Genomic DNA, 15,216 nt, shown 5'->3' on the forward strand with positions numbered 1-15,216 from the left:
CTGCATTGGTAGCCTAAAGGACCTTTTTGCTAGCCAATGTAGTACCAATATATGTTTAAGGTTCTACTCTCTGCCCTTTCATTATAGCGAATTTCTTTGTTCAGGGAACAATGAGATAGGCTTCAAACGTATACAATGGTGGGCTCTTTGTTAGCCGAGCAATGCACCCTTTACGGTAATTTGAACTGGTCTAGCTATATCATATCATGTGCTGGTGGTCTTGGGGAAAGTGGTAGATTTAGGGGCCAACCAGATTGGCTTGCTGCCTAACCCTCTGTTTCGAGCCCCCTAGCGATTGGTGACCTGGCTTAGGCCAGCCCATGTGTGTGGGGATATATACAGTCCATGTGTGTGGGGATATATATGGAGGATCTCTGAGCCTAGACTCAATTCTGTTCGGATTGTCTTGAAAGAAAGGCAGTTTACTTATCTGCTAGAGGATTCCCAGTTTTTGGGCTGTTGCTGGATTTTTAGAATCAGATCTGGAAAAGTGGCTTGACCCTGTTTCTTGGGCTGATTTTCAGTTTCCATTTTTGGCTGCTGATTGTCTTTCTTGGGTCTCCCTAGTCCTCCAACTGGCTCCCTTCATTGGCTCGGCCAGGTCTTCCAAGCTGGGACCATCTTCAGACTGTTTACCGCATTGGTGTAGGTTGCTGCCGTTGCCTGCCAGGGTATTGAGACACCAAAACCCCACTTGTGTGCTAATGCCTGGTTCCCCTTCTCTGCATGCATGATGAAGAACCAGAAAACAAAAAGACCACAGTGACCGCTGAAGGAAAAAGGAGACTGGAAAGAGGATGGGGCTAAGGGGTCTTATGAAGACTTCATGGGGAAATTTCAGCCACCAGAGGAGGAGTAGGGAATAGCGAAGACCGAGATGGACCGGTAAAAGCAGCGGACTCGAGTAGATAATAGAAGTGGAGTGAAGCTTCCAGAGAGGAAAGAGAGGGCTATGATAGGCCAACAAAGTAAGCTAGCAGTGGCTGGCATTGGAGGAATTGGAGGGAGAACAAGAGACCAGAAAGGTAAGTATAAGTGTTAGTGGAGGAGGAGTTGGAGGAGACGGAGTAATTAGAGAGAGGGATGGTAAGGTGTTGGGACTGAGAGAGTAGTACCAATTTGGTTGATTGTGTATGAGTGAACGAATGAGAGACTGAAGGTACTTTCTGAATGAGAAGTAGGGTAGTGAGGGAGGACTAAGATCTGGAGCGAGTGACAAGACCAGGAGGAATCTGGAGAGTAAATGGAGTGTGTGATAAACCCAGGAGACGGAGTGTAGAGAGGCGAGAGATCAGGTGGGAGCTGGAGATTAGAGACAGGAGGAGGAAGAGATAAGACTAGTAGGTGCAGTGTGGGGGCATGAAAGACAGGAGTGTGTGTCCATAGACTCCTTTCCTCCAAACTTGTGGGACATTCTGTGCTTCGGGACGGGACCGGAGCACTTTTAATACCATCAAAAAAATATTTGTACGCTGGGCCACCGCACGTGACCTTAACCCCACCCTCCTGAGCTCCGCTCGCGCATCGCTCCCCAGTCCTTTTTGATCACCAGGTCTAGGACCATTTACCAATAATAGAGGATACCTTTTAGAGGGGAAGGCGGGCAGGCGGGCGTATGTAGGAAAGGGGACTATGGACTAGGAGTAAGGTAGTTGCTACGTCCTGTCCCATTTCCTCCATACTTGTGGGAGATTCCCAAGCATGCACCATAGGTATTGCGGGTGGATGGAAATTTCCCTTATTGGAATACGTTCTTGAGAACTGCCTGGCCAAATTGGCCATCAGCCCGGGAGCTCAGGTCGAGACAGTAATGTTTTCAAACGGCCGATGGGGAGGCCCATGTGGCCGCCTTGGCAATGGACTTGCAAGGGATGTATTCTTGAAAGGCAACAGCAGCCGCTTTGCCCCAGACCAGATGTGCATGAATGCCCTTTGGTGGTTGAAGGACTTGAGTCTTGTGGGCCTCAGAAATACATGAAGCTATCCAGCGAGAGATGGATGCTTTTGAGCGTCATTTCCCTTTCGGGTCCCCATAAGAGTTGTGAGGAGCTTCTGAGTTTGCTCATTCTATTGAGACAGAACTTAAGAGCTTGTCTGGCGTCTAGGTTCTCAGTGTCAAAGGCCGGGTTTGGGAAGAAGACTGGTAAAGATATTGACTGGTTTAGATGGAATTCAGAAACCACCTTAGGAAGGAAGGATGGGTTAGTGCGAATCACAACGTTATCCTTATGAAAAATTAGGAACGGATTTCCTCAGAAAGAGCCTGAAGTTCACTTATACATCTTGCAGATGTACTTGAGGTCGGTAGTGGCCATGGGTTCAAAAGGCTTATGACAAAGGCAGTGAGGACTACATTCAAATCCCATTTGGGATGAGGAGTCCGAACCGGTGGAAAAAGTTGAAGACCTGCAAAGTGTCTTTTTACAACTGGATTAGCCAGTGAAAAGGAGCAACTGTCTGTAGACAGGTAAGCCGAAATGGTGGACAAATATGTCCTGCATGATAAGACATGTATGCCAGAGGCTGCAAGGTCAGAAACAAAAGACAAGACATTGTCAATAGAAGCATGCCTGGGATCAAGCTCTTTGGACAGACATCAATGGCAAAAACGGAGCCACTTGCTCTTGTATTGAGCTCTCGTAGAGGGCTTTCGTCCCGCTTAAATAATACACATGTTGTCCTCGGAGAGGTTGAACTGCGCTAATGATCGGCACCGGGCTGCCAAGCTGTACGATTGTGGGGAGGGGTGCCACAACTGTTGATTGCTCTGGTGAAGGAGGTCAGGAATCTGCAGCAACCTGATCGGAGAGGACACAGACAGGTGCTGCAGTTCCGAAAACCAGAACCTGGCTAGCCACCAAGGAGCTATGAAGAGGAGAGTGCAGCTCAATGCACTCTTGAGTTTGCAAAGTGACTGATGAATCAGCGGTAAAGGAGGGAAGGCATAAGCTTTCATGTTGTCCCACGGGATCTCAAGGACGTCCCCCAAGGAACACACTCTGAGCCTGTCCATGGATGTATAAAGAGGAAGTTTCCTGTTCGATGATGTCGCAAAGAGGTCCACCTCTGGAGTGCCCCATTACTGAAAAATCTTATTGAGAACATTATTTTCAATCCCCCATTCGTAACTCGCCGCAGACAAGCAGCTGAGAGAGTCTGCAGCCACATTGGTGTGACCCGGAATGTGCACAGCTTGGAGCCAGACATTGTTCTGGATAGCCAAATTCCAAATTTGAATAGAATGTTCCACCAGAAGAGGGGACTTGGTGGCCCCCTGTTTGTTGAAATAGAACATTGCAACGGAATTGTCCGTGCAAATTCGACCAACACTGTTGGTGATAGAGGATTGAAAAGACTTGAGCACCAGAAAAACTGCCAGGAGCTCCAGGTAATTGATATGGAACCGGCTTTCCTGAGGCGTACACAAATCGTACACCTCGATGTGACACAGTGTCGCTCCCCACCCCAGAAGGGAGGAGTCCGTCATAACCGTTGCTTGTGGGCAGAGCTCCTGGAAGGAGGTCCCCACTGAAAGGTTGCTGGCGGAGGACCACCATTGAAGATCCGTCGGCATGCAGGATGAAACTGGAATCATCTTGGATCCGGGTCCGTAGTGTGGGACCAGCAGCTCTGAAGAGCAAGCCGAGTGTGCCTCATTTTCAGGTGTGCAAGCTGTAGAGCTAACACGCAAGAGGCCACGAGACCCAGGAGTCTCTGCAACCACCAAGCCTACATGTGAGAGGACTGCAGGAAGAGCTAGTCCGCAATCCTGTCCTCTGTCGGGAACACTCTGGTACTGACGGTATCCCAACAGAAACCCAGAAAGATCAGGTCCTGACAGACCGTCATCGACGATTTCCACCAGTTCACCGACAGTCCAAGATGGAACAGGAGCTGAAGGAGTGACTGAAGTTTGGCCGTAGCGGCCTGTGGGCAAGGACTGCGCAAGAGCCAATCGTCCAAGTATGGGTATACATAAACCTCCTGCAGTCTGAGGAATGCTGCAATGACCGACATCGTCTTCATAAAGAGGTGCGGTGCTGAGCTGAGAACAAACAGAAGAACACGATACTGGAATTGTTCTGGTCCTACTGAGAACCGCAGATATTTTCGATGCGGGCTCCAGATCAGAATGTGCATGTAAGCATCCTGAAGGTCCACCACACTGAGCCAATCACCCTTCCGGAGAGAGGACTTTATCTGGCAGGGTGTAATCATCTTGAATTTCTCTTGGGGAAGAAAGAGATTAAACTGGGATAGGTCGAGGATAGTGCACAAGCCAGCCTGGTTGGGTTTCGGCACTGTAAAAAGATGTGACCAATAGCGCTCACCTTGCTCCCTCAAGGGAACATGCGCCACTGCTCTGAGGTCTAGATGTTTCTGTAACTCGGCTTTGAGGGAGGGTGATCCAGTCTGCTGGAAAGGAGACTGAGAGGGTGGGGTAAGCAGAAGCCCGCCCGGATGACAGACAAAACCCAGCTGTCTTCTGTGATGGTCTGCCACACCTACAGAGACAACGAAATTCATCCTCCCAACGGAATCTTGTGAGACCGATGAAAAATATTTAGATGTTTTATCAGCGGAGAGACCACCTGTTGCTGAAGAGGAGGCTGTTGGCCAAGAGAAAAACCGGCCACCTTGCCGCTGCTGTTTACGGAGGGGGACACCAGCTGGAGCATCTGTTTGCCGCGCATGGTGGTCCTGAAATCCTCTGAACCCAGAGACGGACCTCGTTTGAGGCCCGACCTTTGAGTGTAAGGGACCTTTGCTTGAGTTTTTGCAAGGACCGATAGAGACTTAGCAGTTGAGTGCTTGCCTTGGTCTTCGCAAGTTCCTCATCGGTGGTAGAGTGGAACAGTTCCTTGACGTCGAAGGGGAGATCACGCACCTTGTCTTGAACATTGTTCGAAAACTTCATAGCATACAGCAACTCTTGCCGGGAGATATCAACTCCGACCATCAGACCTCGAGCCGAAGTGTCTACGTGATGGGACGCAGCCTCAAGTAGATCCTGCACCAGAACCTTGGCGTCAGATAAGCCGCCCTTGATGTCTTCGAGCCTATCAGGAGGAATACAATCCTGAAACTCTGCTACCCCTCTCCACAGTTTGACATTGGCAGCCGCCAGTATAAGCTCAGTATTAGCCTGATGAAGCTGAAGAGCCGAATTGGAAACTGCGTTTTTCCCCCAACAGCGCCAAGTAGCTTGTCCTCTTTGGAAAGGATCTGAGACGCGGCAGTGGAGGATGAAGAGGCCAGCTTCGACTGGAGCATACACTGCCAACACCGTTGAAGAGGGGAGCGGACATGCCGACAAGGATATGTCCTCTGACACCTGAAGCTTGTAGCGAGCGTCCATTTTCTTGTTCAGGTGCTGCCCGGAATGAGTTTTTTTCCCAGAACTTAGGGGCCTCGGCCAGGACGTCCTTTTGAAGAAACTGTCCGGTACGCTCCTGCGTCGACAGAATAAAGGCTCCCAAAAATACCCCCTCTTGTGGAGGGGGGGGGGGGGCTTGGGAATTGGGATGTCTAGCAGTGCCATCATGTCCAGCACCCAGTCGGGAAAGGCTCTAATAGAGTGCGGCGGGTCATCGCCATCCTGGTCCGCCTGGTCCGCCTTGTCCTCATCCAGTGAGGCGGGAGCAGAAGTTTGATTCACTGCACGTGGTGCCTCAGGCCCAGAGGGCATGGCTGGCAGGGCAACCAGAACCTTTTCCACAGGGGAAAGTTGAGTCAGAGGAGGCAGTGGGGGAGGAGGTCCCACCGGAAGGGGTGGTGGAGGTGGCACTACCGGGACCTCCATAGGGAGTGCCGTAGCAGGGTCCGGTTCAGGCAGACTAGGATACATTTCCTTAAACAAATCCTTAAAGTACGCTTTCATGGGATCAGAATGCATAAGCTTCTGAAACTTGCCAAAAAACGCATCCTCAGACTACGGTCTAGACGCTGGAGTGGGCAGAGGCCGCTCGGAAGGGGCATACCCCCAGGATCGCAAAGAGGATGGTTGCCAGAATGGTCCCTCACCAACTGGATCTACGTAGATCAAAGGCGAGTGAGTGAGATGGATGCAGCAGTGGAGTCCCAGCACGCCAATATATTGTTGGAGGGCAGAACGGATTCTTATTGTCCACAAAACGTGGAAAAAGTTGCTCTGCCCCAAAAACGGGTCCCTCAGCACCAGGCGTGGGGAACGTTGGTGTAAGAGGTAATTACAATGGGTGCCATGGGCCTTGGCCCGCCATTTAGTCAATGCCTGAGGTGAACTGTGTCACAGTTGTAAGTGAGGCCATGGTCACCTCAAGGGAGGCTGGGGTCTTATGTTCTATTTTAGCCTTGTGACAAGGAACCTCAGCAGAGCCGATGCTAGCAGATCTAGAGTGTTTCAGGGACACCCTACGGACTGCTGACAGACTTGCCCCAAATGAGGGAACCTCGGCAGAGCGGGTACTGGAAGACTTATGGTGCTTGATCGGCTTCTTTGCCCCCTAAGCAGGATTGGTTCTACCACAGGTCTGAGTGTGGGAAGGCCTAGAGTCACCCCCCCCGATGCCAGAGCCCCCAAAGGGGGCCCCTCAATCCTGTCGGTGTTAGAAATAGCCCCAAGGAGGGGAACCTTGGGAGTAACCCTGGTACCTCTAGTCACCTTGAAAAAGACCTCGAGCCGAGACTCAGTGAACTTAGCTCCAGATGTGAATACCTCTAGGCTGACCCCGGTGACAAGAGCCCAGAAGGACTGGGTCCACCTTTAGTCCCTAAAAGGGGAACCTCGGATGATGATCCGGTTTTAGTAGCCTCTTTGCAGGGGACCTCGGAGGAAGCTGCGGTGCACTTTTTAGATCCCTTTCGAGACACCTCAGGGAGATCCCTGGTAACAGGACCACTCGAGTGCCTCCCGGACCCAGAAGTCCCTGGGATGGAGTCCCCCGGCCGGGGATCCCTGAAAAGGAACGAATTTACCCCCCATTTCCTTTTTTCTTCAATGAACTGCTGTAAATGTGGTGGAGGAATGCGTTGAAACACCTCCCCCCACCTGACAAGCCAACACTGGAGTGCTCGGACGGAGAGGGAGTCGCAGTAGAAGCACGAGTCCCAACGGTTTTCCGGGCCTAAGCACTCCAAGCAAAGAGAGTGGGGATACGCCCTTGCGAAACCCAGATGCTATTAAAAGTGCTCCGGTCCCGTCCCGAAGGACAGAATGTCCCACAAGTATGGAGGAAAGGGGACGGGAAGTAGGAGTATGATGTAAAGAGTAGAGAGGAGAGTGAAGAAAATGTTGAGTGACCGTCATCAGAAGCAAAGGCAGGCCAGGATGATCATACTTCCTGCTCCCTCAGAAAGTTGCTGAGGGAGTTAGATTGAAAAGGCTACAGCGTTTAGGCCCCCCTATATTAGGGCCACCTTAGACAGAAAGGGTAGACTGACTGTAATAAAGCGGTATTGGTAAACAGTCCTGACGAGTAGGGAGCCTGGACTACAGAGTTGGGAGCCCCCTTCAGGAATAGGGAAAGGATACAGGCTCTACCCATAGACTTGGAGCCCAATTGACCTTTGTAAATATTTTTATAATAAACATTTGAAACCTAGCTCCATCGTTGAAGATTCTGGCTTCAATGCACTGCTATGCTGCACTTTGATACATTCCATATCATACCATGCTCCATAGCACACTACACCTAATGACAATCCTTGAAGTACTTTGCTGACATTGTAGTCATGAAACAGTGTCATCAGATATACAACATATACCGATTCCTGACTCCACCCACAAACACATTGAATGTGCAAATCATAACATATTGGCTTCTCAAATATTCAAACTCCACACCACTCTGATTCACTGGATTCATGACTCGACTGTTCACATAACTATAGTATTAACATGTCCCTCATGTATCGCATAATTATTAGCATGCCCCTAGTGTGTCACACAACAATGATCAACTTGCCCCTCATGTGTTGCATTTACACTTGGATTCATGGCAGTTCATTTGTGCTATTTCACGTGTGTCCGCTGTGAGAAACCAGACGGTGTCTCACCGACTAGTACCCGGGGGTCTGTCATCCAGGTGGCCAGGACACGGCCATCACTTTTGGATCCAGTTCCTGGAGGTGGACTAGTTCGGGAGGATCACCTGGGTGAGGGGTCTTCAGGGAGTAGGAGGGGACACCGGATGGTGAGACGCAGTATCCCCTTCCCTATAACATCTTTACCCCATCCTGCCAGGTAGGATATTTAGGAACTCTACCCCCCACCCCCTTCCACAACACAAACACTTTCTCACAGACAATCCGCTATGAGAGAAAACAGACTAACACTGGAGCCGTATACCTGACGTGTCCCAATACAATGGTCAGGAGAGGTCAGGCAATTACTGACCATCGCGCACACACCTGACTTCCATTAAGCTTCCCCACACGGATAAACGGTGGAGCACGAGAGCACACTGTGAGTGAGGCAAAGCACACAAGGAAACAGCAGTTTCGAAAACGAGAGAAGAAAGACGGCAAAATAGAAGGGGATCACAAGGAGGGAAGTTCCCTTGGCATTTTCGACAAGGAACCGTTACTTTCCTGAACTCGCAAGAATAGAAAGCTTAACACCAGGAAACCATGCTGAAGAATTCTGCATTGTGTGTCAGAGATCCCCGGGCCCTCACGCATCAATAATCAAGGCGAGGAGAATCACCAGCCACTGTGGTACAGTCCTTGGCTCCAAGAACAAAGCAGCGTCAGTGAAATCAACACAGCCAATGAGTTGGGGAGACCGATACAAGACCGGTCTGTGTTGAAGCCAAGGTTGCAAGCGGCAACATTGTAAGGCGAGCGCTGGAATGAACATTGTTAAAATGTATGTGATAAGAGACGCAAATAAGAACTGCTGATGAGTGACTGAACTATAAAAATAAGATACAATACCCTTGTCAGAGTGGGCCGGCACAGCATGGGTGCTTAATTGAAGGTCTCTCGAAGGTAGCCAGCTGAGAGGTGGCAAAAGTGAAAAGTGAACAAAAAGGTCAAGAAGAGAACGAGTAATTGTGAATCAAAGTTTCCCTGCGACTCAATTTCGATGAAGTAGAGAAATTTGGTCTGAACCCGGCAGAGGGAGACCAATTGAAGATTTTGTGTCAAAGTGGGTCTGAGCCTGGCAGAGGGGGGCCCCGAGGTGAATCACTGAGAAATTGTGCACCTGTGAAATCCTAAGAAGAAAGGAACTTTAATGTTTGTCGCATCAGGCCCTCTGAAATAAGAAACTTTGAATGACAAAGAGAATTTGGCATAGAAGGCCCTGATGCTAAGGTTTTGAACTACATCCTCGTGCTAGAGAAGACAGAGTGTGCTAAGCTTGAGTGTGCTGCCTTGTCCCGTGCTGAAAACTTGGGGAAGAGAAGCCAACGGGTTAAACATCCTGGCATATCAATTCTTGAACACTTTTTATTTTGCATAACATTGTTCCCCACACTATTTGTATTTAGAAGTAAGGATTGGCAATAGGTTTATTAGTATAGGCCCTTTTATTTTGACAGACTCGACTAGGACTGCGTTATTATTTGATGGTGGTACCTTGCTCCCATCTTTAGATTTAGGACTAGATAGGCGTTTTTCAAACCCAATTGAAGTTCAATAAATACCCTTGAACTGTGATAACTTGTGTCTGTCTTACTGTTCGATACCATGCCTTCCTTACACCACATATGTCCTTTCATTGAAACAGCATGGCTGATCTCCAATCACTGAAACAAACAAATGGACACTTCACGTTCTTCTGCACTCATGCTACCTCACACGAATAACAAATTCAGAGGCACTTATCTGTGGCCTCTGAAAACGGGTGCAAGCTCAGAGGCGGGAGTTGAGTTTGCCTTAAACCGTTTGTTGCAGAAATCCTTCTTCTTAGTCACCACCATGGCCCAGACCCTTGCCAAGACTCTTTCACCGCCGAGCCCAGATTCACTTCTTTTCAGCCCTGCACGCCAACTCACACATGCAACAGGAAAGAATCACAAGCACCTGTGACTGGGCGCAAGCTCCCTTTAACAGTCCCCTGCACTCGCATGCACACACACTAATAGCACCCTCTAGTAGTTGTAGTGCTTGCCACGTCGTATTGGGTGCTTTTCCCTGCTTCACACTACTCCGACGTGTGCACGCCTGGCCTCCTGCAGCCACAAGCAATGGAAAAAGAAGTCTGATGTACGTGGAGTCAGCAGACATATAAAGGACAAAGTCAGCAGCACTTATACATGGCTGGGATTCATATTTAGAACTTCTAGATTTACTGTGCAAAGAAGGTGCCTGTAGCTTTAATACAGCCAGGACACCCCATGAATCTGCAGGAAATGGAAAAGGCAAGCAAGTACTTTGCAGTAGCCATATATGCATAGCTCTATGAACAGGATGAGGATTGATTAGGTGTGGGGTTAAGGGAAGGGTAAAGGGTGGGGTTGAAGGAGGCGTAACAGTGAGGTAGGCTTACCAGTATAGTTAGGAGTATGGTTAAGAGTACAGTCATCCAAGGTTTAACCACTCTTTAGAGACTTACCAGTAGAATCAGATTATGAAGCAGTGTGAAATGGATAACTGGATGGGGTATGGTTAGTATTGGAGGTGAGGTGAAAGGTAAAGATGATAGTCACCACATTCTCAAAATTCTTACCAGCAGGCAAGTATGCAGAGTGCTGTGAAGAGGATGATAGGAATTGGGTAGGAAGCGCAGAACAGACCATGGTTGTAGAAAGCCCGCGATATCCTGTCGCGCAGCTTGTCAGTCAGGCTCATCCTCCTGGGCTGCCGTCACCTGCCCGCCATCACGGGATGTCAAGAGGTTAGAGGGGGCAAGCCATTGCTGGTTCCTCTGCCAGACATCATGAGGTCAGAAACCTGTAATGGGAGAGAGAGAGAGAGAGAGAGAGTTTGTGGAGGAAGAAGCAGATTCAGATATCAGGGACAAAGGGGTGGAGATAGGTGAATGCAATTGTCCCACAGTTGCTGCAAGCAGTTTAGACATATGTTTTCCTTTTCGTTCTAGTAGGTATACATTTAGTAACAAAATAGCTTAACAAAAACCAGATGAACTACTCATGTGTGGAACGTCACAACTTGCATTTGACGCAACAATTCAGAGGGACAGTAATGCAGACCTATAATTCCAGTACTCCATTTGTCAGCATCCGTCATTTTCCCAACATTAAGACAAGGGTCCAGCATACTAGAAATTACAATGGGAAAGAGAAAGTGGGAATGCCAGAGGGTTGCCTGCCAACATGTCAGCTTCTCTTGAAATGGCTTACCTCCTAGCCAACAACCTACCTGCAGAGCTACTTATGTGATACTGCGTACAAAGGGATGGAACTGATATCTGTGAACAAAAAACTTTTGTGGCAAGAAAACAAATTCACTGAAGACTCCAAAGAAACCAATATTAGACTCAATATTGGTGAGGGACCACCTCCTTACCTCACAATTCACGTGTTGCTGAGTAATACTTTGTGGCACAGAGTCTGTGTTGGCTACTGGTGCTTGTTTGTGTTGTGGGGGGTGTGCTTCTGGTCCTTGAATAACATGCTCCTATTTCCCATTGATGTGCTGAGGCATATTCCTGATGTTTTGCCAACAGGACCAACCATTTTCTGGAGGAGGAGGAAACTAGTGTTCCTGAGCTCGTTGCTACTCAGGTCAGACTCAGGAGGCGGACAAGGAGGTCATGGTTAAACACTTCGGTTTTATTGAGCTTAAGCAGGCCTGGTCCAACACTAGTTCTAACATGGATCTTGCCCATTCTAAAAAGAAAGAAGAATAACTGGTGCTTGTCCTACAAACATAACACAGTACTCTGTCCCAACTCTAATCTAAGTGCTGACCCAATGACTATTACAAAAAGGATGACAAAATTGACCACAGCAGGTCTTCCATAGTGTTGTTCCCTCAATGGTTGAATTGGGGGCTGGCTTCTGACCCCCACCCAATTGTCTGTCTATAAGCTTCCAGGCCTTGCTCTGGCTGGATAGTTAAAAGTTCTAACAAGTTATTTCATGATTTTCAGGTTTTCGCGGATAGCAGTCTGACTTTGACATTGGGATGGTGAGTCCTTGACTCAGTGTGGATTCTTTCGCTCAGGCTTGGGTTTGTGCATCTCTTACCTTGTTTTAGGGTCGTTTGGCTTTCACCCTACAAAGGGTCCTTTGTTTCTAATAATGCAGTGGGGTTTTGTATCTCTCTCACCTTGCTGGGGATGGCTGGCTTTTACTCTGCTAAGCGCTCATAAGGTTCTCACCCCGCTCTGAGTATTGCAGGGACTTCCTGTCCTCCTCCCTGCTCCCAGGAACAGCTGCATACCCAAATTATGTTATGTTACTTGGCATTTATATAGTACCTTCTATAACATTGGTATGACCTCAAAGCGCTGGTAGGTTGAATGCCCTCGGGAACCGTAGTTCAAGTCAGTAGAGAGAGGGAGTGTCGTATGGTGCGTGGGCGCACCGGATATGTGTGCAGCTGGTGTGGTTGTTGCATGATAGCTGCTTCTTAGCGGTAGGTGTGGTGCTGAAGAAATCAGTTGGATGTGTTCAGTCTGGAGGGTGGAGGCCCACACTGAGTTCTGGCTGCGTTAGGCCTGAGGAAGGCCCAAGCTAGCCGGAATGTGCTCAGCTAGCTGTGTTTTATTAGGGTGATGAGGGGTTTGTGGGGTCATGTTCGTATGTAAACAACTAGGCCGAATTATCATGGTTTAGCTATGTTCTAGTTGAATGATGGTGTATAGGAGAGAGTAAGAGTAGTAGTGTGAGAAGGTGGTTATCAGTAATGCACCTGAGACCAGGCACGTGAGCAAGACAGCGGGGTGTACATAGCGGCATACGTATATAAAGCGACAGGATGGATAGGGGTAAACAGGGATACAGATAAATATGGGGATACAGGTACATAGCATATATAGGAGATACAGATATGTACCATCCGCCGTAACATCCACACCGTCTGCAACGTCTGCACCAACCGTAGCATCCTCCAGATCCGTGACATCCACGCCGTCTGTGTCATCCGCACCATCTACTCCATCCAAGACTTTTGCTTGGTCAGTTCCATCCACTCCATACGTTCCGTCCGTTCGTCCACTCCAAACGTTCCGTCCACTCCATACGTTCCGTCCGTTCCATACGGTCCATCCACTCGGTCCATTTCGATCGCTCCAACGGTTCCAGCCGTTCCATCCATTCCACTCACACTATCCGTTTCACTCTCTCCATCCGTTTTAGTCATTCTATCCGTTCCATCGACTCATTTGCTCTTTTATTTTCTTTGTTCGAACAACCCTCCATTTGCTCTTTTATTTTCTTTGTTCGAACAACCCTGAATTTGTTTACTGTGACTATACATTCCATTTGCTCTATGCGTCGATTCCTTATGGGAAGAGCCATGTTTTCAGAAATGTTCAGGATGACAGGTAGTCTTCTGTGTGTCGGATGTGGGGTGGAAGCAAGTTCCATAGAGTGGGGGCCAAGGCTGAGAACAAGGCCCTCCTGACCTGACTGAGTTGGTGTTTGGTATCACTAAAATGAGGGCGGAGCTTGATCTTAGAGTGCGCGGAGGGTGGTAGGGTTTAAGCTTGTCCTGTAGGTATAAAGGGCCGGTTTTGTGCCCTGCTCGGTGGTTGATGGATAGGGTTTTGAAAGGCCCCCCTTCGTGCCAGTGGAGAGTTCTGAGAGCTGGAGAGGTGTGGTCTCTTGGGCCAAGTGCTAGAAGCATTTTGGCTGCAGCGTTTTGTGCTATTTGTAATTTAATGAGGTGGTATGCTCGGACCACAAGAGAGAGTTGGCATAGTCCAGTCTCGACATTACAATAGATTGGACAGCGGCAAGCCTGTTCGGAAAGGAGAGGTATGGAAAAATGCGTCTAAGAATTTTGAGGTGGTAGTGGCATGACTTAGAGACGTTGTTGATTTGGCGAAAGAGGGTTAGGTCAGAGTCGAGGATGCATCCAAGGTTTTTTACTGTGGTCGAGGTGGTGGGTGGATTGCCCATGTATGTGGGCCAAGGTAAAGGGTGGGGGAGAAGCTTGGTGTTGCTGCACACCATGATTTCGGTTTTAGTGGGGTTTAGGAGGAGGTGGTTTATAGTCAACCAACGATCAATGTCAAGGAGGCAGGCTGCGAGGTCGGGCTTACAGTTGGAGTTTGATTCGAGGTGTTTTAGGATTATTTGGGCGTCATCGGCGTAGTTATAGCACAGGATAGTGTGTGGGCGGATTATTCCCAGGAGGATGGACATAGAGGTTGAACAGGAGGGCTGATAGGCATGCTCCTTGTGGAACTCCGGTATTGACTGGTCAGGCGGCGATGGCAAAGGTGGAGAAGAAGGTAATTTGTTTCCTATTGTTGAGGAAGGACGCTATCCATTTGAGAGCGTTTCCATAGATTCCTAGGGAGTGGAGGTGGTCAAGGAGTATTAAGTAAACAAACAATCTCTGTAACAGCGCCTCGATGCCCGCGGGCTGTGTGAGCGCTTTAAAAATGCAAAAAAGAAAAAGTGGTTGATTGTGTCAAAGGCGGCAGAGAGGTCTAGAAGGATTAGTGCAGCGCATCCCGCAGAGTCCGCAGCGATCTTAAGATCGTCCCAGATTGAGGTCAGAGTGGTTTTGGTTCCGTGTCGTGGTCGGAAACCTGATTGTGCCGGGTCTAGGAGGTTGTTGGGTTCGACCAAGGCATTTAGTAGGGAGTATGCGGTTCGATCGATGAGTTTAGCAAGGAACCTGGTGTTTGAGATGGGGCAGTCGTTTTTGGGGTTGAGGGAAGGTTTTTTTAGAAGAGGTTTGACGTGCAGTTTTGAAGGCGCCGGAGAAGATTCCTGCGGTGAGGGAGTCGTTTAGGATGGTTCTTGCGTACTCTCCTGCGCAGGTGGATGAGAATATTTCTTTGAAGATTGAGGCTGGGCAGGTGTCAAGGGGGGAGCCAGATGGTTTCCGAGCAGAGAGAAGGTTGAGAAATTCGTCTCTCGGTATTGGTGTGAACAAGTCAAAGGTGGGTTGGGTTGTTCTTGCCGTGGCAGGCGGGGGGTTGGGGGGGTGACTGGTAGGGCGGATGGATTATGAGGCGGGGACAGGAGGGCCAGTTTGTTGTTAAGAGAAGTTGTTCTGCCGAGAGCAGTGGTGTAGAAGTGGAGAGAGAGAGAGCAAGTCGTAGAGTGATTGAGATGGGGTGGATTGGGTGGAGGTACAGGTTTTCGA

The 15,216-nt window shown here is 49.0% G+C and overlaps 1 protein-coding gene across 2 annotated transcripts in view; it reads right to left on the bottom strand.

The window, feature by feature from the left end:
* Positions 1 to 15,216, bottom strand: part of SCAP (SREBF chaperone) — a 1,420,607-nt gene that overhangs the window by 1,214,854 nt on the left and 190,537 nt on the right. For both annotated transcript variants that reach the window (XM_069645830.1, XM_069645831.1), the window contains exon 2: positions 10,655 to 10,878. In XM_069645830.1, the coding sequence (XP_069501931.1) occupies positions 10,655 to 10,776 (122 nt within the window). In that variant the 5' untranslated portion in view covers positions 10,777 to 10,878. The remainder of the gene's footprint in view (positions 1 to 10,654; positions 10,879 to 15,216) is intronic.

Source organism: Ambystoma mexicanum, chromosome 2p, assembly GCF_040938575.1.
Source record: "Ambystoma mexicanum isolate Mex_15411 chromosome 2p, UKY_AmexF1_1, whole genome shotgun sequence".
NCBI lineage: Eukaryota > Metazoa > Chordata > Amphibia > Caudata > Ambystomatidae > Ambystoma > Ambystoma mexicanum.